At 40.0% G+C, this 25,942-nt stretch overlaps 1 protein-coding gene across 2 annotated transcripts in view; it reads right to left on the bottom strand.

The window, feature by feature from the left end:
* Positions 1 to 25,942, bottom strand: part of ELP3 (elongator acetyltransferase complex subunit 3) — a 104,588-nt gene that overhangs the window by 20,415 nt on the left and 58,231 nt on the right. For both annotated transcript variants that reach the window (XM_023216805.3, XM_023216806.2), the window contains exons 11-14: positions 14,958 to 15,048; positions 12,340 to 12,405; positions 10,511 to 10,738; positions 8,898 to 8,979 (exon numbers count right to left, since the gene is read on the bottom strand). In XM_023216805.3, coding sequence (XP_023072573.2) covers positions 8,898 to 8,979; positions 10,511 to 10,738; positions 12,340 to 12,405; positions 14,958 to 15,048 — 467 coding nt within the window. The remainder of the gene's footprint in view (positions 1 to 8,897; positions 8,980 to 10,510; positions 10,739 to 12,339; positions 12,406 to 14,957; positions 15,049 to 25,942) is intronic.

Here is a 25,942-nt window from a genome sequence, read left to right as displayed (position 1 = left end):
TAAAAGAACAGATATTCTATGATTCCATTTCACAGAGACAGAAAATAGATTAGAGGACTGTGGGGGGAACTGGGAGTTACTAGCTTAATGGGTTCACAGTTTGTTTAGGGTGTTAAAAATTTTAGAAGTAACAGTGATGGTCATACAACACTGCAAATGTAAATAATACCACTGATTTATACACTTAAAAATGGTTAAAATGGCAAATTCTGCTTTACATATGATTTATCAACTCCCCAAATGAAAAAAGTTTTCTTACAGTGAATAAATTTCTCCATGTGTTTGTAGGGGAAGAATAAATATCTAAGGGTTGGAAAGCTCCAGAAGGAAACCATGTATCCTCAGCCCAAAAACAGGCTTCTGTGTTCCATCATCTGGAAGAAAAATATAAATGGCCAGCATGTGCACCTAAAGCATCAGGTATAAAATAGGGTTGCAAGGGGAAACAGAGAGGCATGTCCTCATGGAAGAGAGATGGCACACAAAGGGTCAGGTGCAGGCTGAGTTTTGTTGGACCTGCCAAGCTCTGCCTAGGAAAGTGTGAGGTGTGATTGTGTTGCCATGCCTGACTATCTGAAAATCTGATACTAGGGTTGGGACAAGAACTCTTGAATTTAGGTCTACCCAAAGGGTCTATCTTTGGAAAAGGCATTAGAGGTACTGGATGCCTACTAATCACAAAGCAATGGAGATGTATTCCACCACTACAGTTGACAGCATCCAAAGATGGCTGCCTTCTCCCTTACAGAGATAGAATTCACTTCCTTTCCCCTTAAATCTGGCCTGGCCCAGTGACTCCAACCAACAGAACAGGGTAGAAGATACACTGTGGTAGGCGGTCTCTAAAATGACTCCCAAAGTTCACTGCCTAGGGTATTCACAGACTTGTGTAATTCCTTCCCCCTGAGGGTGAGCTGGACTCATTAACACTCTTCTGAGATTAGGTTATAAAAATACCATGGCTGCCATCTTGAATGGGCTCGCTCTCTCTCTGATCACTCCCACTGAGAGAGCAAGCTGTCACATCATGTGACAAGCAGCCCTACAAAGGGGCCCACGAAGCATGGCGAGGAACCACAGCCCCAAGACAAATAGCTTGTGAGGAACCGATGCCTGCCAAAAACTGCACAGTGAACTTGGGAGGGGATCCTTCAGCTGCAATGGACTCTTGAGATGATTATGGCCCCAGCTGACACCTTGACTGCAGCCTTGTGAGAGATGGTGAGCCAGAGGCACCCAGCTCAGTCACTCTCAGATTCCTGATCTACAGAAACCATGAGATAAGAAATGTTTGTTGTTTCAGCCACTAAGTTTTTGGATAATTTATTACACAATGACATAACTAATATAGATATTCTAGGACTTCTAAGACCAGGCCTTTGCTCCTTCCTCTTAGAACCCAAGCCATTGTGCTATTAAGAAGCCCAAGCCACGTGGAGCAGACACGTGGACAAGAACCAAGCTGCTCATGTGGACAGCCCCAGTCAGAACGGAAACTTCAGACACACCATCCCAGCCAACTGACTGCCATTTAAGCCACCCCAGCTGAGGCCCTTGACATCACAGAACAGAGATCCCCTCTATGCCCTGCTGAATTTCTGACCCACAGAATCATTAAGCAAATAAAATGGTTGTTGCTTGAAGCCACTAAAATTTGGGGTGGTATGTTATATAATAATAACCAGAACAAACACTAATTATTAGGATTTGCAGTGAGGCAACGGATCACACATGTAGAGATCTGGGGCACGTGGACTGCTTTACTGAACCCCAGCAATTTATTCATGAATGGTGGACAAGTGGACAGTGGTCTGCTTAGGGACTAGAGGATGGGGTGCATAAGGAAATGATCCCATGGCCACAAACTACAATTCTAAGTCTAACAGGCACTGTCTTAGAAATGTGAGTTGTTGGTCAGAGACAACAGCTTAAGCCAGGCCAACTAAAGAATAAGAAATTCCTTGCATGTGTTCTGTTGGAATCAGAAATCTCTAAACTAAAAGGCTCCACAAAACTAGTATCTTGGTTGCTGCTAAGGAAGGCAGCACCAATATTTTCCAGCATTATTCAGTAATACCTGTTCACCCAAAGAAGAACCTGCCAAATCCCTGCCTCTAACAGATCTAAAATAGAAAAGCTTTATCAAATTGAATGAATTAAGGCAATGACAAATATTTAGAGAAAAGAACAGTACTATTCATATTAAAGTTACATTGATAAGAAATCAACATTGCAACAAAATATTAAAACAGACTTTCTGAGAGACAGCTGGTAGTGAGTAGTGTAGGGCAGGCTGCTTGTGGAGAGGGCTTGCTTCCTCAGAAAAAAGCCTGTGAAGTGTCTAATTTTAAATAAAGGTAGTCATTCATCTCAAAGCTCTCAGACCTTTCAGGAATGTTATTAGGAATCACATGATATAACCCTATTCCTCCCAAGCAAAAGCATAAGACCATCATTCCCTATATCCATAAACTAAGAGGAACAAGAATGGGAGAAAGTCTACAAATGTGTGTCTACACTGGCAAGGCTGGACTTCAAGATCTCAATGTGCACACTCTGAAACGTAAGAGGATGGACTGCATGAACCTGGGATTAGCAACGGCATTTGCCAAATGCTGTTCTTCAAATGCCAATCAGCCACTCCAAATCAGTATCACTAGCTTCTGCCTGAGAAACGTCACAAAAAGTCAGTTGCCTCCAAGATCCAAACAGTAGAAACTCATTAGTGGCTTATTCAATAATATTCAAAACGTGTACTAATTAACATAGTCTGTGATGCCAAGTGAGAGATGGTCTGATGCACTTGATGTGCGGTGTACTACAAACTGGTACCTGACTCACCTTCAAATGAGTAAATGTCAAGTCATGGAATACAGATTCCTGGGAAGAGCTACGCAACAATGCTGCCACAGTGCAGCTGCAAGACACCAACTAGCAAACATCTAGCTAATTCATTATCTAGCAAAGTAGTATTCCATGTCATCAATTCCAGTCTGATTAATAATGATGTTGAAATTGAGTTCTTATAGTAAAGAAATACTTTATATTGTATCTGTTGTCTTTAAAAAGATATTAATAATGATTTTAAAAATACTACTGGTACACCAAAAAAGAAACATATATGATCATTGTTAGAATACCGAAATGGAACAGAGGAATATACAAAACCCAGAAAATGTACATTTAATTAGGGGACATTTAGGGGATAATTTGTCACAAAGATAAATGATGTAAAGGACTAAAGCACAGTCCTTTAAAGCACAGAGTACAAAAGGGCAAACACTCTTTCCCCTCCTTTCTGAGAAGCCCTAGACTAACACGTGCAGGTGCCACAAACTGGTCTGCATTTGGTCGGCTTCCTGTGTCCATTAGCAAATAGACACACTACAATGAAGAAATGCTTTTCTGGGCATTTTGGTAAGGATTATGAGTCCATTTTCAGACAAACCTAGTTCCGAATGTACACTTCTTTTCAACCAGGTTATAATGCAAGGAATAAAACTACCTTCACCTGAAACTGAGGGAGATTTGTAGTAGCCTGGGAGACAGGTGAAGATCGAATAAGTAAATCTCAGCCATTTGTAGTTTAAATGTTTCAACAAAATAACTGCTATTTTCTGCCCACATATTATTTTATTAATCAATGGCTCTGGCAAACAAGACCATTAACTGTAGCCCTAGAAAGCCATATTAGATTGTATAAGGCACAGGTACATTTATTTTCTGACCAGGAGGCACTGTGATGTAGTTTTAGGGTCACATAACTAAGACCTTCGTGATTAAGGATGATTTCATCTCCATAGTGACTCGTTTAATCACCCTATATTTAAATTCTTCTCTCCTCTCCCCTTCTCTGGCTTTTTAATAGATTTAAACAAAATGGCTATCAGTCTCTGACTTCAGTGATTTCTGTCATCGACCATTCAGACATTTTCCTCATTTCTCACCATCACTGTGCGATCCATTGGCCTTGTACGATTCTTGGCCAATGGCCATATTAATTTTCTACTTGAAAGGACACAAATAGAATAGTGCTTATGATGAAGGTAGTCAGAGGAGCTTGGGGAATAGCTGGTCATCTTGCTGCATAGCAATTAGCTTGGCAAACTGAAACAGTCACACGATTGGATCTGATACCTAGCCAAAATTGCCAGAAGAAAAAAACTCATTCTGTTGGGGGTGTTAAATGGCTTTTTAAATAGTGACTATCACAGTTATATTTGCCCTTTTAGAAATGGTACAGGCAGTGTGACATCAGAGATCTCCGTTTCCATGGTGATTATTAGTGATGGCATTTCAGATGTTGTGGTTAGCGTCTCAGTATAATTCCTTGCACTTTATATCGTAAGAGAGGAGACACAAAAACTGCTCATGTTAACATTTTTAAAGGAAAGAATGCTGATCATCCAAGTAGATAAACATCATGGTTTCTGAGTAAACATAATTTGTTAACCTTGAACAGATGTGTGTTGACAGAAGATATATGGGTTAAGCTGGCAAATGATACCACTTGGAATTAATAGGGACTAATTAATTGCTTAGATATTTGGCAGCAATTAGCTGTTATTTTTTGCCTACACATTATTTTATAAACTGGTGGTTCTCATAGCACTGATTTGTCCATTTTTATATGTAAAAAAAGAATATTTTCTTACTGTGAAGTAATTATTCTTGAGTTACGAACTAATCTGCAGTCTAAGTAGGGAGAAAACTTATCTTCCTCTGCAGTCAAAGACAATGAATGAGAGGAAGGTGGGTGAGTTTCCTATAGCCCAACACGAACATTCACGCAGGGCAGGGTGACATTTCACACATCTTCTTTTTCTCATACGTCTCTTCATTTCGTACATGACCCCTCAACACACGGTGATTTTGATGCTGATGAAACTGAACATTTCATTTCTACTTTAATTTTCACATTTAGAGTTGATGGTTCACTTTAAAACACAGTTCACTAAGAAAAAAATAGAATAAACCTAAAGGCCTCTCTTTCAAGAAATTGCTTTGTTTGATTTTGATACGCGAGAAAGTTTTCCATTTTCTCATGTAGCCATAAAGGTAGTCATCTTTTTAAAAAGATAATCTGCTATAAAATACACAGTGTATACCTATAAACAAAGTCTACTGAAGTAGCACAGATAAAAAACCAATTTGTTTTTAAATACAGAAAAAAGAATACCCAGAGTCTTTCTATAGTGACTCAAATCAGATCTGCTATGTAGCTCATAATATTGTTTAGAGGCTAAATCCAAGATTATAAACCCAAGTTACAGAGAAAATCTGCTGGCAAGATGAAGGGAAGTCATAATGAATCAAAATTCAATTAAAAAAAATTCTACCTAAATGTATTACTCTTACACAAGAATAACCAAAATGATAAATTATTCTGTCTTTCCCTTACTCAAGCTTACTATTTATGCCAGGACAGAACATCTAGGCCACCACTGTGTACAACTTACACAAAAGCCTACATACCTGGAACAAGGATGGATTTACAAACTGAGGACAAGGTTGGGAAAAAAGTAAACACTTAGGTCAAACAGTATTGCCAGTTGTGACCTAAGTTAATAGGCATTCACAAAGCCTAGGATTAATTACCTATGGGAAACTATCACCATTTTCATCAGCAAACACCCAACTTACAATGAGACTGATATCTATTACTGATGAAATTAGAGTCTCTTAATATGGCACAGAAAAGGTCCCACCTACAATTTAATCAGGAAAACATAATTGGTCATGTTGAGAACTAAAGAAGATACTAAGGGGTAGAATTCTAGAGTCAGAACTGTAAAAGATAACCACATCCATTTTTTAAAAATAAGGAAATAAAGGCCCATGGAGAGCAAGTAAAATTATCTAGATCACAAGAAGAGCTACCGGCAAAGCAGGAATGGAATCCTGGCCACCTGTCCTCCCCACCCCCATCCCCCCACCCAAATCAGTGCCTCTTCTCAGCTAATCCAATGAGGTAACGTTGACAAAATGCAGCCCACAGACACCAGCACTATCATAAAGAGATTTTCATTCTAAGGATTAATTTATGGAGAATAACTGACTATTGACAAAAAACTAAAACACATGTACACACAACACCGTACTCATATCAGAGAAACCAAAGTCAAAATGCAAAAACCGGAAAAACACAACATTAAAAGCATAATATAATAATAAGCTCTTCACATCTGCCCTCCTTGAAGTTCTGAATAATGGACTAACTTCTCCGGCATCTGATTCAGAAACTTACACTGAACAGTAATAGATTACTCAATTGGAGAAATAAAAATGCATCATCTAGACAGCAAGTGTTCTTAGTTCTTTCATTTGAAGGGTGACCGACCAGAGCTTAAGTCAAACAGAAAGTCCAGGCTTACGTAGTTTTCCCTATAGAGAGCAACAGTGGGGCTTCCAGGCAGGGTGACAGGAACTAATGCTTATGGCATCCTTCCTCCTGAACTCCCAAGAAGGAATTCCAGAACTGTTCCTACAGAAACCCACTGGCCAAAAGAAACCCCTTGTATAGAAATGAAGTAGATCTATCATACCAGCCAACAAGAGAAAGGTTCTTCCCTGTTAATTTGAGCAAGTCTCTTCTTGTTATTTGAGAAACTCTACATGCAGATGATCTGAAATTGAGCTATTATTTAGACTATGATAAAAAGCTAGGGAGACAGATATGCCAGAAAGAGGACAGATGCCGATTTCCACTTAGAAAATGGAAATCACCCTGCTCATAAAAAGCAGAAACGGAGGCTCTTATGAACAACTGGATATGACCTCAGGCAAGTCAGGGGTCCTCTCTGCATGCAACATTATAAAAAGACACAGATGTCATGAAGGCAGATGAAATAATGCAGAGCAGTGATAGAATATGCATGCTCTTCAGTTTTAACGTTGATTAGGTTCCCATAGACACCAGAAAGTCGCACGACTATTATCAGACTCTGGGAGTGCAGTACTGCCAGGATCACAGAGCGTTATGATTATCTCAGTGACTGAAAAGCGAATACACTTGAAAGAGAATACTAAAGCCTTGCTTGTGTATAAAGTGTGGCCGTAGGTATAAAGTGACGGCACAGGTATCACCTGGGAGCACAGGCCCCACCCAGGCCCACTGAGTCAGAGTCTGCATTTTAGCAAGATCTCCAGGTGACTTGTAAGCACACTGAAGTTTCACAAGCACTTTACTAGAACAGTGACAGTGCTCTGACAAAAGGGGCCATGGAAATTTCAGGTGTTATCAACTCTACACAGATGCACGTGCAGAGGGGTTCCAAGTCAGTCTGGCCTTTGCCTGGTACTTCTGATCAACCACAGGTTAAACAGTTGAGAAGTGAACCTTTTTTTATTACAGGTAACAGTACCAATCAAGTGAGCCTGGTTTAGTTACCTCTTCTTTCTGTGAAAGATAACAGAAAAAAAAAATAATAATAATAAAGCTGGACATGTTTAAAAAAAAAAAAAAAAGCTTTTAGGAATCTGTCTGGATAATGCCAAAAACCTCAACCACACTAAATGATTATAAGTGAGCCTGAGTCATTACATTTTCGTAATTATAATAATTAAAACCCGAGCATGGGTATTGATTTACTGATTGGCAATGACTTATTATTATTTTTTTTTAAAAAAGCCTTATTTCAACTTTCATTTTCAGAAGAGATGATGTTCTCAGAAGGCGTATTTGAGCTTTAGGAATGTTGTAGTATTCGAGTGGGAAAACAAACATGCTGGGTGAAAAATAACCTACATTTTGATCATGGCTCTCACCCTGTTAGCTTCTACTGGGAACAGCGATTTCTGTAAGGGTACACTACGGAACAGCAGATGTGAAAGGGATCTATGTCATTTCTTGCTCCACTCACACACGCTGTACTGGGTTTTCCTTTTCATGCCCACTTCCCCAGTGACCTGCTGTCCTAGATAAGAAATGGGGAAGCTCCTGATGGGGTTCAGAACACACTACCCCAAAAGACGGTGCCTTGGCATACTGAGTATCTTAAGGTGAAGGAATCAGAAAATGGTGTATGCAGGAAGGACCCTCTGACCTTCCCCTTTCTTCTCCCCTGACACAGGTCATGAGATGCTTATGAGGGAGGTGCCCTCATACCACCTGGAGCAAACAAACACCTTCACCTCTGAAGGCAGAGGGGTACCTTGAGGAATCTAAATGAACAGGCCTTGCTAAACATCCCCATTTCTCACCCTTAGCTCTTACTCCTGTGTCGTGTCATATTTTTTTCATGACTTTGCACTCATATAAAAACACTCAGGATCAGCCATTTCTTAGAGTCTTTATTTCCTTACGAAGGCTTTCCTGTTCCATAAAATGTATATGCAATAAATGTGTACGCTTTTCCCCTGTTAATCTGCCTTTGTCATTTAATTTTCAGACCCAGCCAGGGACCCTAAGAGGGCTGGGGAAAACTTTTTTACTCCCAAACAGGGGAAAGCTATTCCCCAGGATCGAAGTTACTGAGAAGAAAATTGAAAGAGCAAGAATTTGGCCTTTAAACAGCTTGTACTGGCAACTGAGGTTCTATTTTAATTTCTGAACAATAGTGATAATCTCCACAATAGTGAAACACACTCAAATTCCATTTCCTCAGATAGAGTAACTGGGCACAGCACAGGGAGGAGGCAACCACGCTGACCAGTGTGACAGAGTGCAGAAGAGGGGATATGGGTCACAGGTCTTGACTCTCAGAGGGCTTGGAAAGCTCTATTCCACTAAACTGCTTTTGTAAATTTTGTTTGAGCACAAGTCCTTCGCCAGTCAGCTCAGCTCAATTTTGAACGTAATAACCATCAACAGGGGCAAGAGGGTACCAACACAGTTTTCACCGTGGTGCCAAGTTCAAAATGGGAAGGAATCACGAACTTCGCCCTCCCCCAGTTACCTGATATCACAGCGATTTTCCCAGATCCATGTTCTTCTCTAGCTATTCTTTCTGCTTCCTCCATCAGCAGCATGCCAAATCCCTGCACAGAGCAACAAAGAGGAGTGGGAATTAAAAAGGAAGGCAGTTCATTAAGAGGGGTCTATAAAACAAGAAGGCTATATACTTTAGTAGTTGCTAAAATCTGTTAAAATAAGAGTGAAAAAGCCCACTTATGGGAGTAAGGAATAAGAAACCATTCAATCATACCAAAGGTATACTGTAGTAGAGAATTGAAAAAGGCGTAACTTTCGAACAAGAGCTGCCAAAAGGCATTCTGTGGATGATGTAATCTATTCACAGGAAGACAGTAATTCCCTCTCAAATTTTGTCTCTTTTTAGGTAAGTTCTAGGCAATCTCTAAATGATGGAAGTCTGGGGCAATATGTCTTTAATTTCTTAGTCACCTCTCTACTTTTTTTTTTTTTTTTTTAAGATGTAATCTCCCGCTGTTGTCCAGCCTGGAGTGCAGTGGCTCACTGCACTGGGCGAGATCACTCTGGCTCAATCTCGGCTCACTGCAACCTCTGCCTCCCAGGTTCAAGTGATTCTCCTGCCGCAGCCTCCCGAGTAGCGGCAACTACAGGCACGTGCCACCATGCCCAGCTAATTTTTGTATTTTTAGTAGAGACGGGGTTTCACCATGTTGGCCAGACTGATCTTGAACTTGACCTCAGGTGATCCACCTGCCTCAGCCTCCCAAAGTACTGGAATTACAGGTGTGAACCACCACTCCCGGCCACCTCTCTACTTTCTAAGAGTTGAGAAACCAGGCAAAATTCTTAAATCATCAATTTTGGAGCTTATATCACATCCACCATTAGATTTTAACACATTTTCTGGAAATTTTAAGAAGTGAGTTATTAAGGTAGGTTGTCTGGAGTTAGAATAGGGTTCCTCTATGTATAATATGGCTTAACCTTAAGAAGTGTTTCATAAGTGTTTTCCCATCACCATCTAACCTGATTCCATAATAAGTGGACCCATATGAGATTGCCAGTATTAGACAATTTCTTACTTTCAAAAATACTAACTGCAGGCCGGGCGCAGTAGCGCATGCCTGTAATCTCAGCACTTTGGGAGGTCAAGGTGGGTGGATCCCCTGAGGTCAGGAGTTCAAGACCAGCCTGGCCAACATGGTGAAACCCCATCTCTACTAAAAATACAAAAAATTAGTCAGGTATGGTGGTGCACACCTGTAATCGCAGCTACTAGGGAGGCTGAGGCAGGAGAATCACTTGAACCAGGGAGGTGGAGGTTGCAGTGAGACAAGATCATGCCACTGCACTCCAGCCTGGCTGACAAAGTGAGACTCCATCTCAAAAAAATACCAATTCCATGTGGTTCAATTTGTTATGTTCCAACTGACTGAATCTCAGTTTGTCCTTTCCTCCCAAAAGTATACAATCTGGGGAGAAAACATCTCTGAACAACTAAAACACTGGCTCCTCTGTTTCTATGCTTCTCTTTCCCCTCTCCTCCTCGTCTCTTCCTCCTCTCTTCACCCCATTCCTTTTCTCTTCTCCTACTTAGGCAGTTTCTTACAAGTCAAATAGAAATGGAATACAGGATACCTGATGCTGAAATTTGGTAGGATCCCGGCTGCTCACAGGGACCACACTTCCATACACATGCAGCTCTCGTACTATGGAGACACCTCCACCCAATTCGAAACGGAAAGTTTCTTCTGAACACTTGCGTAATCGTAGGAGGCCAATCAAAATGTCTTGATCTGGGTCTTCGTATGATAAGAATGTTTCCCAGCCACCATTTGCAACATAATCTCTCCTTACCAGTTCAACCTGTTTAGTAAAAAGCCACAAAAAATATTATTCAAAATTAAAGAACCAAATTCATTTTTGTAATTGTATGTATTTATTTAGGTTAATATCTAGTTAGGGATAAGGAATGAATAATCACTAATTATGTTTCTTTTTACTTGTCTACTCTCAAATAGCACCAAGATTAAAGTTCATACCTTGTTCATGGACTATTATAAAAGGAAAACAACTGTATAATTTCACAAATACTTGAACTTCATTAACCTTGAGACTCTTACAGAGATGCAGCTCAGTAAAGGCTTCCAGGCATTTGACTCCCCATGAAGAGTCTTTAATGTAAAATTTCAAAATCTGTCACATGCGTAGCTCTCAGGAGCACCCCTTTGTCTCAAAACTGCCAGGTGCTCAATGGTTTGGGTTTCACCTTCTAATCTTATCGTCTCCACTGAAACCTACCTTTGGGGAAGAAAAATGTGATGCTGGTCACTGGCACCGTGATGAAATTTCAAGGAATTATGGCCTCCCACAGGGCACTTAAAATATTATGCATAATTTATGGGATAAAAATGTTAAAAGAAAATTCAATCATGGAGGGTAGCTTTTGGGGAGAAGCTTTGTGGTAGCAGTCTGCACAGGTTTTTTGGCTCTTCAACTCATTGTACAAATGGCTCTTGTACTTTTCCTAAATAGAAGCCATATGTAACAATATGCATGCACAGAGAAAAGTATACACATGGACATGGCCACATGCAGAAACACTCGGTAGATGAGCAGATTGTACCCAGAGCAAGGTGAACAATTCAGACTAACACATATTCTTTCTCAACAATGTTTGCTAAATAACTGAACTGCACAAGAATTTGGCAAATTGTGTTGGGTCTGCTTTTTCTCTCAAAAGGTCCTACATGTGAAAAATGTCAATTAACTAATTCATGCTGAAAACAGAAACATCAATGCAGAGATCATCTATTCCAGCCTTTCTTAAATGGGGCTCCACAAGAGAATCAAATCCTACAGAAAATTTGGCATACAGTTAGACATTATACAAGTATAAGAGAGAAGTTAATTCATTACATATCATCAATGCCTTAAGGCATTATGCTTAATTTTTGTGGATCCTGTGGATAAGGGCTGATCTATTCATTTGCTTATCACCATTGGGCAACAGCTGAATAGTTACACACAAAGAGAGAAGCAGATCATACTACACACTTCCCAAATGTAGCCTGTAGTCACAGGGGACTATTTACAATTGAATTAATCAGAATTCAATAAAATTAAAAATTTAGTTCCTCATTTGTACAAGCCACATTTCAAGTGCTCAACAGTCACCACCATATGGGCTACTGGATAGCCCAGCTCATAGAACATTTTCAACACTGCAGAAAGTTCCATTGGACAGTGCTAATCTAGAATGAGATTCAGACTTCGTTTTCTTAACCTGGCTCTTCTAGAATTCTCCTATTTGGCTTTCATGGTTTGACACCGGTATCTAATCCTCGATTAGTCTCTGCTCTTAGTTACTCACTCTGGGGCTCTGTCCTTGGTTAAGACATGTGGGCGCAGGGTTGGCAAAGATCTAAGGACAGTACCTAGGCCCTCTACGACATGAAGAGACTAACCTGGTATGGCCGTACTTTGTGATGAATTTCTTGGATTCCAACTTCTCTGGTTCTCACATCTCGACACTGTCAAAAAAAGTGGCGGAGCAGGGGGAGGGCACAAATATAAAACGGGTAAGTAATTCAATCTTTATTTTTATTTAAACCTCTCCACCAAACCCTGGGCTCAAAATTGTTTGCACATAACTTATAATGAGATAAAAGAGCTGAATTTCAAAATAAAACCACCTTTAATCAATCTGAGGATAGGGGAAACCAGAGTAGGAATGTATGAAGTAGTACAGTATCGCTTTTAAAATAAATTTAGAATTCAAAAAAGATCAATATACAATATAATCTTAGCAGTAAAGAATGTAAGTCACCAGAGTAAGAAACAGGTTTGCCTGGGGGATATAACTATCTGAAAGTACAATCCAGAAGTATGTATATAAAGAGTAAAAAGTAAATTCCTAAATTTTTAAAACCTTCTCCATTTTATGGCAGTTAACATTTTTAGCATCACCATATTTGTATCATTTTAGGAATATCCAAAAAGTACATGTTGAAGATTGTTTTTTTTTTTTTTTTTTTTTTTTTTTGCAAGAAGGGCACTGTGGAAGAAAGGAAGGGAAAGAAGAAGAAAGGGAAGGAGGGAGGGAGAGATGGAGGGAAGGAAGGAATGAAGGAAGGAAGGGAGGGAGGGAGAAGGAACCTAGAGCTGTGTATTACAGACTCTGAAGCACAATCACAAATGGCTCTTTGAATACCTGAGGAGGCATGGAGCTGCCTACAGACAATGCCAATGCAATGCCTGGTCTGCATGGCCAAGCATCCGTGATGTGGCTCTCACTTCTATTCTACGACCCACAGTGCATGCTACGCTACCAGACATTTACAATTACACAGTCCTTTTCATTATTATAAATCCGTGTAATTATTCAATTATATAGCCTATGGTGTATTTCCCCCTTACAGAACAAACCATAAACATTTTCTTCCAGTGAGAAAAGATCACTGTGGGAAATTTGATGATGTCACGTAAGCTTTTCTACTAATAGTATATTTATGAAGGACTGCTATACATGTATATAATTCCAAGAGAAAAATAAGAGCTCATTATTCAGTTGTAGAAAATTAAAGCTACTTCTACAACCCAGGAACTGCTCAAGATAATGCTTTGCTGATGTGGAATCCATGAATTCTAGTAAACAAAAACTGTATAGCAGATGAAGATGATCAATCTCAGTAATTATTAATCTACTGAGTGTAGCTGCTGTCCTTTCACTACAGTAGTTCTATACAGTAGCTAGCATGGGAATGTATTACTGTTCCATGTTCTTAGTGAACACCTGCACGCTGTTTCTTTTTTTTTTTTTTTCTTTTGGTATGCTTTTTTAAAGGCAGAGTTTGGTGTGTGCTTATTTTCTGCTCAAGATGTTGCCTCTAGGAACTAGATATATTTTGGCTATGACTGAATTCCAGCCTTTGGACTCAATCCTAGCTTACTTTAACAGAGGCTAACAAGGCTTATGAGGGGTGAGGGTTAAAGAAGATGGATGGACAACGAGATTGTTGGGATAACCAGGCCAGGTCAGTCACCTTGACGTTCTTGAAGGTCAGTGGCCTTCTTGGAGGCGAGAGGAGATGGAGAACATGAACAGCTGGAGTCTGGGAGGCAAAGCAGGCACACAATTTTGTTTGGTGCCATTAATTACTATAAATGCATTTGCTATTTTTCTGGAACATAAAATTCTTCACTTTTTTTTTGGTAGAATATGCCAATAATGTTCACAAACTCTCCCTTGAACAATCTGAAAAATTTTCTCCATAATAATTTGAGTGAGAGAATAAAATGTCTTAGGGAAGTCCACAAACACCATACGCAATCCTTGGAACAATGTCTTTCAAAGTGTGGCCCACATCTGAACTGTGCATGAGAACCATGTACCTAGTGCTGGATAACAGATTGGTCCCATCCCAACCTACTGATCCAGAATCTCTGAAGGGAGAGCCCGGGAGTCGGCCCTTGGTCTCAACACCACTCCTGGTTTATTCCTTTAGCAGCTCTAAGAAGTTCCTGAGTACTGGAGTTTCAAACCTTCCTGTGACTTAAGAATTTCCCACAGAGACTGTTAAGTTGCAGGTTCTTGGGCTCTTTTTACATCCTGGGCCAGCACAGAGGGGATGCTTAGTAAGTATCTGTGACCAAAGAAGGGATTTCAATGGCCAGAGGGATGGGAGACTGGTATATGTGGGGCAACAGCAGTTTTGGCAATTATTTCACGCCCATAATCCTTGTCTTTTCAAATGATTATACTTTCTTCTCAGGAATCACATCTTCCTTTTCTTCAGTCAATAACTGAATTCCTAATACTTCAAAAGAAAAACTGTTTTTAAAAACTGGAATGGAGCACGCAGTTGGCAATCTGAGCAGGCAGAAGAGAGCAGAAGGGAATGAAGGAACAGCAGGCAGCCTCTGCACCACTGGCTTCAGCTCCGACATGGTCCAGTGACTATGCCTTCAACATCTGGGGACTTTCTGACCTGACCCGCAAGTCTGGTTTTAGGGGTGATAGCAGCAAAGTCGAGATTCCTCTTTTTCTCAACAGCTGTGGCCTGACCACCATATTTGCTCTTACCTGTATTCCGAGGTCTTTCATTCTTGCAAGTGCCAGCTCTCTCAGGTTACCATGCTCTACTCCTGAGCTGACTAAAGGCATTGGAATATCCCTGTACACAGGAGAAAAACATAAGCTGTTGCAAAATAGAAATCATTCTCCACAGCAGTAAGGCAAGGATATTAAAAAAATAAAAAAGAACAAAAACAAAAAAGCAAGAAACTTATGAATCTGACCAGGAAATCAGAGGCAAAGCCTCCTAACAAGGAGCTTCTCTACGCCTCAGCTTTCTCATCAAGGAAATTATGATTTCCCCTGACCTTCAGGGTTTCTGTGAAAGGCACCTGATTGAAATCACTTTATAAGACTACAGAGTGCTAAACAAATGTCTGAATGCCCAATAACCATTTGTAAAGATTTTTTGAGTAAAGAGACATTTGTACCAAATAAATCAAGAAATAAATTTTTTCCTTTAAGAAATTTGTTCAACAATGTAGCTTACACTTTCCCACACAGCTGCTGAATGACAAGTAACTGGGATGCTCAAAAGCCTGCCTTAGCCAACAACTGGTCTCAAAGAATAAATCTTTTTTCCTTGTTTCTCAAGAATCTAAGTTAAAAGTGACTATGCATTAGAGGAATAACAGCTTGCCTAAAGATAGGAGGAAATAAAATTTGTTTCTAGCATTAATACAGCACAAAGTGCCAGGCATCAAGGAAACTTCCATCAAGAGCTGAAGTTATGAGTTCCATTTTAGTTGCTCCAACACTCTCCTCTAGATAAAAATCAGTATCTAAAGATAAAACAGTTAACAAAATCTGAAGTAAGAATATGCTCCGCACATCTGCTTCCTATTCAAAGACAAGTTTCTAATTTGTTTGGTCTCCTATGTGGTTGATCAGAGGAAAGATGTGGAGAATATGCCAATTATTTTTTCTTCTCATTCTGCTTTTGAATCAACTTGAGTCTTTTTCTCCTCTTTTCACTTATCCCTTCAAATGTTAAATGCAATTAGCTAATTCATCCATTTGATTTTAATAAGATATTCCTCCAGCAAAAGTATCAAAAGCCAATCAATTAGTTTTAAAAGCTATACAAATAAGTCTGTTAGGCTCTGGAAGCCAGGAGAGTTGCCATAAATACTCCATAAATCAAAGATAAGTCAAAATTCTTTAAGGCAAAGACACACTGGAGGGTTCAAAGTGAGAGTGACATAAAATGTATATATTACAGTGACCAGAGTTTGCATATATGGCTTACTTACAGTTTTTGGCAAAATAAATTTCTATCTTTGAAACTATAATTTTCTTAAAATCAAATACATTTTAAAATTAGTAATCAGGTGACGCTAAATGAAAGCTATTAAAGTAAAAAATATGGTTGATTTTGGCAAGAAACGTATGTATATTTTAAAAATTTTACTGTTTCAGATTGTACAAGCCAAACATAAAGTCTTCCAAATGCCCTTTTTTACCCTAAAATAATTTATAAAGAACTCACAAATATATAAGTTATTAAATATATGGCTATACATTATATATATACACATATGAGAAATACATAAAACTTAAAATTTAAAACATTGTCATACATGGCACAAAATTCATCTGATAAAGTCAGTGGCAACCAGTGTTAGTGCCCATTACATGACAAATACATTTAATTCTTGTTATCCATGATAGTTATGCTGTTGTGAATACTGAATTAGTGAATACTAAAGCATTGTCCACAGGGGATATACAGGGTTAGGTTCCTGTGAGCCCCTAAAACATCTTCAACTGATCAATTCATAACCTTGTTTGATGCACGTTTCTGTTTAAAGGCACCTTAACATATAGCTGATTCATGAACACTGAACTCATGGCCACAGCACTATAACTCATGGACAGCGCTATAACTCAAAGCAGCTTAACACATGCAATTTGTCTAAGGCACACAACAGCCTTCTTGCATTTAGGAACATGAGATAGCATCTCAGGACTACACCTGGGGCAGCGCTCCTCTCTATGTCCTTAGTTAATTAAGAAGAAAATGAATGAAGAGGTGTGGGATACCATGGATGGCTGGACATGGGAAGAGAGCAGAGGCCTAAAGGTAGGGCCTCTGTGGGTTGAAGGATGACTATGCAGAAAACTGATCACTGAGAAGTTAATTATCCAATGCACCAAAAACCAATTAAAAAATCTCAAACCCTTAAAAGAAGCATCGATTAAACTCTCATCAGCTCTGTTACCATAGGTAGAAAACATGGTTTTAAAGAGTCTCCTTTGTAGAATGGACTCAGAGGAGATAATCCAGGACAACGATGTGTAAGAGACCTGCCCATGGAGCCTACCCAGCCCACAGAAGGAGCTGCAGAACCCATCTCTCAACCAACAGGACAACTTCCCTCCATTAGCTCCCCAATCATAAATGATGCTCTGTTGTTCTGCTCTTATCCTACTGCTGTTTCCCTACATCCAAATTAAACTTCCCTCCCTACCTATAAAGAAAATGATTTGCTTATTAATCCATATGCACAACTTTATACTTGCTCTTTTCACTAGCACACAGAATTCAAAGAACTGTTCTAATTTCTAAAAAGCATACTTTGAAACTTGATAGGGACAAACGTGGACAGGTATTAAACACACAGAATTCATTAATCTGATAAGTGGCAAAGGTAGAAAACGTTAATTAAAATTCATCTAGACAGACTGATAATTTACAGTCATAAAAAGCTGAGGCACTTTGGAGCTTTAATTTGACATCAGGGAAAAAAATTAGGCCCTTCTTTGGTACACTAAGTTCTCTACTGGCAAATGACAATTTGGTTAGGCAGACCCTGAGTATGCCTCATTATGGAAACGACTAAAGCTTGTAAATGACATGTGAACTCCACAAGGATTTTCTAGGATATGACATCTGGTAAATCACCATAGTCGGAGCTACCTGGATGCTCAGTAATGGTTTCAAAACTAGGATCTAAGACCTACACATCAAAAATCATTTATGGTGCCAAGACAATTCTGTGAGAAAATAATGGTATTTTCAACAAATAGGCAAAATAATGAAACTGGACCCCTACCTCATACCATATACAAAATTTACTCAAAATGGATCACAGACCTAAATGTAGTAAGAGCTAAAACTACACAACTGTTAGAATAAAACACAGAAGTAAACTTCATGCTGCTGAGCATTTTTTTTTTTTTTTTTTTAGATGGAGTCTCGCTTTGTCACCCAGGCTGGAGTGCAGTGGCATGATCTCGGCTCACTGCAACCTCCACCTCCCAGATTCAAGTGATTTTCCTACCTCAGCCTCCCGAGTAGCTGGGATTACAGGTGCCTGCCACCATACCCAGCTAATTTTTGTATTTTTAGTAGAGAGATAGTTTTGCGACGTTGGCCAGGCTAGTCTTGAACTCCTGACCTCAGGTGATCTGCCCGCCTTGGCCTCCCAAAGTGCTGGGATTACAGGCATGAGCCACTGTGCCCAGCCACTGCTGAGCTTCTTACACATGACGCCAAAGCACAAGTGACAAAGGAAAAAGATAGACTACATCAAAATTAAAGATGTCTGTGCTGCAAATCATACCAATAAAAAAGTGAAAAAACTCACAGAATGAGAGAAAATATATGCACATCATATCTCTGATAAGGGACTTGTATCTAGCATATATAACGAACTCTTACAACTCAGCAACAAAAAAACCTAAGTGAAAAGCAGGCAGAGGAGGAACTTCCAGTTTCTGGTTCTGCATTTAAGGAGCTTGAAGGCTGCTACTCCACTCAAACAAGTAAAAGGTCAACAGTCTGAAAAGTCAATAACTCTTATTGGACCTATAAGAGGGGAAGATATAAGGTAAACTACTGCCCCAGGGCTGGAGAGACAGACAGGAAAAAAGAGGGAGCTGTGGCTTCCCAGAGCAGAGACCACAGACTCCCTACTTGAAGGCATGGCTTAACAGAGCAGAGACTCCTGAGTGGAAACTGCTGTGAGAAACCAACTCTAAAGTAAGAAAACCTGAACTCTAACTGATGAACTGCTGGAGGCTCAGACAAGTCTGAGAGTTAAAAACTCCAGATGGACCCAGTCACAGGCCAACTCCTACAATACTGTGAGATTTACCTCCAGTAGCTTGGCCAGGTCCCCGCATTAAATATCAGAGAAATAAACCCTTCTGCTTCTGGCTGGCAGAGGAGAAGAGAAACCATTTTGAAAAATGACCTAGCACTACTTTTCTTAACAAGGCCTTCCCGTAGGAGAAACTAGTTAACCAGAGCCTAACTGACCTGGGGGAAGGAAATATCCAACTCCTGCCCACTCTAGTCATCCTGTCCCATCTAACGGGGAAGGAAAAAACGAGAAACCCTTGTGAAGTTCACAGTCCAGGGGCATAGGCTCAATGAAAGACTAATCACAGGACTAGCGAACACTTCTCCTCCCCGTCATCTTACCATCAGGTTACTACAAGCCTATTTACAGCAATTCCTTTTACCTAGAACATTACATGTCTGACTATGAAGAAAAAATTAGAAGGCATACCAAAAGGCAAAAGACACAACTTGAAGAGACAGAGCAAGAATAAGGAACAGACATGGCAGGGATGTTGGAATAATCAGACCAGGAAGTTAAAACAACTATAATTAACACGCTGAAGGCTCTAACGGAAAGGTAGCTAGCATTTAAGGACAGAGGGGAATGTGAGCAGAAAGATGGAAATCCAAAGAAAAACTAAAAAGAAATGCTAGAGATCAAAAAATCACTGAAACAGAAATAAAGAATGCCTGTGATGGACTTATTAGTAGATAGACATAGCTGAGAAAAGAATCTCTAGGCTTGAGATATTATTATCAAGAGAAACTCCGAAAATGGAAAAGCAGACAACAATGACTGAAAGAAATAGAACAGAATTTCCAAGAACTGTGGAACAATTACAAAATGTGTCACACAGGCTGGGTACGGTGGCTCACGCCTATAATCTCTGTACTCTGGAAGGCCGAGGCCCAGAAGTTCATGAACAGCCTAGGCAACATAATAAGACCACATACCCTCAAAAAATGGAGGCACACGCCTGTAGTCCTGATTACATGGGAGGCTGAGGTGGTAGAATGGCTTGGGCAAGAGTGAAATCCTGTCTCTAAAATAAATAAAAGGTGTAACATATGTGTAATAAGAACATCAGAAAGAGAAGAAACAAAATAATATCGGAAATATTTGAAACAACAGTAACTGAGAAATTCCCAGAATTAATATCAGACATCAAACCACAGATCCAGGAAGCTCAGAGAACACCAAATAGGGTGAACGCCCCCAAAACCTACACGTAGGCATTTCATTTTCAAACTACAGAATATAAAAAGATAAAGAACATTCCTGAAAGAAGCTGGGGATGGGGGAAACACCTTATGTACAGAGAAAAATAAAAATTATATCCAACTTCTCCTAAGAAACCATGCAAGCAAGAAGAGAGTACAGTGAAGTATTTAAAGTGCTGATAGGAAAAAAAACACCCGCCACCGACCTAGAATGCTGTATCCTATGAAAGTATTCTTTCAAAGGACAATAAAGGAGAAAAAAGGCTTTCTCAGACAAAAATTGAGGGTATTTGTTGCTAATAGATCTGCCTTGCAAGAAACGTTAAAGGAAATTCTTTAGAGAGAAGGAAAATGATATGGGTCAGAAACTCAGACCTACATAAAGAAAAATGTTGAACAAAAATAAAGGCAAAATAAAACCTTTCATTTTTCTTATTTTAAAATGATCCAACAGAGTTCATTCAACATAATAGCAAAGTATTCAATTATGTATGCTGCTATAGATAGCTTGTGTGTGTGTATATACACACATATATAGAAATGCTTACTTATGCATGTATTTAAGTGAAATGAATGACAGTGATGATACATGGGACAGGAAGGAGGAATTAGGATTATTTTGTTATTATAAGGTATCACATTACCTGTGAAGTGGTACAGTGTTATCTGAAAGTGAATGTAGATTAGTAGTAAATGCACATTGCAAATTCTAGGGCAACCACTGGAAAAAAAAAAGTAAAAAAAGAAGAATAACGGATATGCTAAGAAAGGAGAGAAAACTGAATAATATATACTGCTTAATTAAAACCACAAAGGGCAGAAAAAGAATGGAAAACAAAAATAGAAACAAAGAACAAGGGCAGCAAAAGCAATGCTTAGAGGAAAATTTATAGCACTGAATGCCTATATTAGAAGAAAAATCTAAACTAAAAAAATCCAAATTTCCATCTTAGGAAACTATAAAATGAGTAAATTAAATCCAAAGTAAGCAGGAGAACATAAATAATAAGAATTAGAGTGAAAATTAGTGAAATTGAAACAGGAAATCAACAGAGAAACAAATCAAGGAAACCAAAAACTGGTTCTTTGAAAAGACCAATAGGCCGGGCGTGGTGGCTCAAGCCTGTAATCCCAGTACTTTGGGAGGCCGAGACGGGCGGATCACAAGGTCAGGAGATCGAGACCATCCTGGCTAACATGGTGAAACCCTGTCTCTATTAAAAAATACAAAAAACTAGCCCGACGAGGTGGCGGGCGCCTGTAGTCCCAGCTACTTGGGAGGCTGAGGCAGGAGAATGGCCTAAACCCGGGAGGCAGAGCTTGCAGTGAGCTGAGATCCCGCCACTGCACTCCAGCCTGGGCAATAGAGCGAGACTCCGTCTCATAAAAAGAAAAAAAAAAAAGGAAAGAAAAGACCAATAAAGAGTTGATTAGCCTCCAGCCAAGCTAACAAAAATGAGAGGACAGAAATGCCTAGTACCAGAAGTGAAAGAGGAGACATCATTACAGAGCCCAAGAACATTAAAAGGATAACAACGGCAGACTATGAACAACTCTATGACCACAAATTTGATAACCTAGATGAAATGGACAAAGTCCTTGAAAGATACAATCTGCCAAAACTCACAAGAAGAAACACACAATCTGAATAAGACTAGATCACTAGTGAATTCTACCAAACATTTAAGCAAGATTATACCAATCCTCTACAATCTCTTTCAGAGGACAGAAGCAGAGGGAATACTTCTTAGTACTTCTTAACTCATTCTACGAGGCCAGCATCCTTAATACCAAAACCAGACAAAGAACTTACAAGAAAACTACTGTCTGTTTGAGCTGCTCTAACAAAATACCATAAACTGTTTAGCTTATGAACAACAGAAATTTATTTCTTCCAGTTCTGGTGGCCAAGATCAAGGTACTGGCATATTCAGTGTCTGGTGAGGGCCCACTTTCTCACAGATGGTGCCTTCTTGCTGTGTTTCATATGATGGAAGGAATGAGGCAGTTCTCTGGGGCCTCTTTTCTTGAGTAACTAATCCCATTCATGAGGGCTCTGCCTTATTAACCTAATCATATCCCAGAAGGTCCCACCTCCTGATGGTAAGGATTTCAACACATGAATTTTTTATTTTTTCGTGCAGGAGGAACACTCAGATCGCAGCAACTACAGACCAATATCTGTCATGAACACAGATGGAAAAATCCTCAACAAAATATTAGCAAATTAAATCCAATGTATCAAATGCATAAAAAGAATATGTTGAAACCAAGTGCAATTTATCGTAATTCATCACAACAATGAGCTAAAGTAGAAAATCTCACGATATTAGTCAATGCAGAAAGTGCATTTGACAAAATCCAACACCCATTCATGATAAAAGCTCTCAGTAAACTAGGAATAAAGGGGAACTTCCACAACTTGATAAACAGTATCTAAAAATGCCTATCGCTAACACCATACTTAATGGTATCCAGTGAGAAAGTCTTTATTCTCACTGGAAGTGTCCAGTGTTTCCTCATGACCAGAGTCCATGAATTCTTGGCAGGAATACCACAGAAATGATGCCCCGTCTCAGTGAATCACATAGGCATGCTATATTGACCTGTTTCATCACAGGATACCCTGATCAAAACTGTGTCTGCTGGTTACCTCCACCATGGTCACCATTTCCCCCTTTACATCTGAGTAATATTTCATGCAGAGAAATGTCAATGTCATGACAACACCCTGTTCCTCATCAAACCTACAACTACCGGTCTCACATTGACTGATGACTCCTGTTTCTATCACCTTTCTTATAATGGTTGCCAAGTAGTGACTATTTCTACCATCCCTCCTACATTTACTAGTTGACCTTGTATGTAAGAAAGACTTTTCCCTTCTTTCCTATTTATCTATTCATTTATGTATATCAGTATAAACTTATAGATTCCTATTTTATACAAGTTTTTAACTAATAATAACATTATTTATTTTGTTGCTGACATTAGATTTTGCCAGTGGGTACCTATTCAGGCTGGTTTCTGGGTCCTTCTGAATGACCCCGTCATTCTTTGGTTATTTACTTACTCTCTGGAACAACAAGATGTTCTATGTTCATCCTGTATGTTTGCTGCCCCAGCCCTGGAAATGGTCATTTTTCCAAGCCCCGATTTCTTTTAGTGGAGAGTGGTATTTAGAAACTATGATCGGATCTGGAGCAAAATGGCCGAATAGGAACAGCTCCAGTCTCTAGCTCCCAGTGTGAGTGACACAGAAGATGGGTGATTTCTGCATTTTCAACTGAGGTACCGGGTTCATCTCACTGGGGAGTGCTGGACAATCGGTGCTGGTCAGTTGGTGCAGCCCGACCAGCGACAGCTGAAGCAGGGCGAGGCACTGCCTCACCTGGGAAGTGCAAGGGGGAAGGGAATCCCTTTAGAAACTGAGACACACAACACCTGGAAAATTGGGTAACTCCCACCCTAATACTGCGCTTCACCAAAGGTCTTAGCAAACGGCACACCAGGAGATTCTATACTACACTGGCCAGGAGGGTCCCATGCCCATGGAGCCTCCCTCCTTGCTAGCACTGCAGTCTGAGATCTAACTGCAAGGCAGCAGCGAGGCTGGGGGAGGGGCACCCGCCATTGCTGAGACTTAAGTAAGTAAACAAAACCTCCTGGAAGCTCGAACTGGGTGGAGCCCACCACAGCTCAAGGAGGCCTGCCTGTCTCTGTAGACTCCACCTCTGGGGACAGGGCACAGCTAAACAAAAAGCAGCAGAAACCTCTGCAGATGTTAATGACCCTGTCTGACAGCTTTGAAGACAGCAGTGGATCTCCCAGCACGGAGGTTGAGATCTGAGAACGGACAGACTGCCTGCTCAAGTGGGTCCCTGACTCCTGAGTAGCCTAACTGGGGGACATCCCCCACTAGGTGCAGACCGACACCTCACACCTCACACGGCAGGGTACACCCGAGACGAAGCTTCCAGAGCAAGAATCAGACAGCAGCACTCGCTGTTCAGCAACATTCTATCTTTTGCAGCCTCCGCTGCTGATACCCAGGCAAACAGCGTCTGGAGTAGACCTCAAGCAATCTCCAACAGACCTACAGCTGAGGGTCCTGACTGTTAGAAGGAAAACTAACAAACAGAAAGGACACCCACACCAAAACCCCATCAGTATGTCACCAGCATCAAAGACCAAAGGTAGATAAAACCACAAAGATGGGGAAAAAGCAGGGCAGAAAAGATAGAAATTCAAAAAATCAGAGCGCATCGCCCCCTCCAAAGGAATGCAGCTCATCGCCAGCAACGGATCAAAGCTGGACAGAGAATTACTTTGACGAGTTGAGAGAAGAAGGCTTCAGTGGATCAAACTTCTCAGAGCTAATGGAGGAACTACGTACCCAGCGCAAAGAAACTAAAAATCTTGAAAAAAGAATGGAAGAAAGGATAACTAGAATAATCAATGCAGAGAAGGCCATAAATGAACTGACAGAGATAAAAACCATGACACGAGAAATACGTGACAAATGCACAAGCTTCAGTAACTGACTCGATCAACTGGAAGAAAGAGTATCAATGATTGAAGATCAAATGAATGAAATGAAGTGAGAAGAGAAGTCTAGAGAAAAAAAAGGAAAAAGAAATGAACAAAGCCTCCAAGAAGTATGGGATTATGTGAAAAGACCAAATCTACGTCTGATTGGTGTGCCTGAAAGTGAGGGGGAAAATGGAACCAAGCTGGAAAACACTCTGCAGGATATCATCCAGGAGAACTTCCCCAACCTATTAAGGCAGGCCAACATTCAAATTCAGGAAATACAAAGAACACCACAAAGATACTCCTCGAGAAGAGCAACTCCAAGACACATAATTGTCAGATTCACCAAAGTTGAAATGAAGGAAAAAATGTTAAGGGCAGCCAGAGAGAAAGGTCGGGTTACCCACAAAGGGAAGCCCGTCGGACTAACAGCAGATCTCTTGGCAGAAACTCTCCAAGCCAGAAGAGAGTGGGGGCCAATATTCAACATTCTTAAAGAAAAGAATTTTCAACCCAGAATTTCATATCCAGCCAAACTAAGTTTCATAAGTGAAGGAGAAATAAAATCCTTTACAGACAAGCAAATGCTTAGAGATTTTGTCACCACCAGGCCTGCCCTACAAGAGATCCTGAAGGAAGCACTAAACATGGAAAGGAACAACTGGTACCAGCCATTGCAAAAACATGCCAAAATGTAAAGACCATCGAGGCTAGGAAGAAACTGCATCAACTAATGAGCAAAATAACCAGCTAATATCACAATGACAGGATCAAGTTCACACATAACAATATTAACCTTAAATGTAAATGGACTAAATGGTCCAATTAAAAGACACAGACTGGCAAATTGGGTAAAGAGTCAAGACCCATCAGTTTGCTGTATTCAGGAGACCCATCTCACATGCAGAGACACACACAGGCTCAAAATAAAGGGATGGAGGAAGATCTACCAAGCAAATGGAAAACAAAAAAAAGTTGGGGTTGCAATCCTAGTCTCTGATAAAACAGACTTTAAACCATCAAAGATCAAAAGAGACAAAGAAGGCCATTACATAATGGTAAAGGGATCAATTCAACAGGAAGAGCTAACTATCCTAAATATATATGCGCCCAATACAGGAGCACCCAGATTCATAAAGCAAGTCCTTAGAAACTTACAAAGAGACTTAGA

The sequence above is a fragment of the Piliocolobus tephrosceles genome, chromosome 7, assembly GCF_002776525.5.
Source record: "Piliocolobus tephrosceles isolate RC106 chromosome 7, ASM277652v3, whole genome shotgun sequence".
NCBI classification, from domain to species: Eukaryota; Metazoa; Chordata; class Mammalia; order Primates; family Cercopithecidae; genus Piliocolobus; species Piliocolobus tephrosceles.
This window is presented reverse-complemented; position numbering and strand designations above follow the sequence as displayed.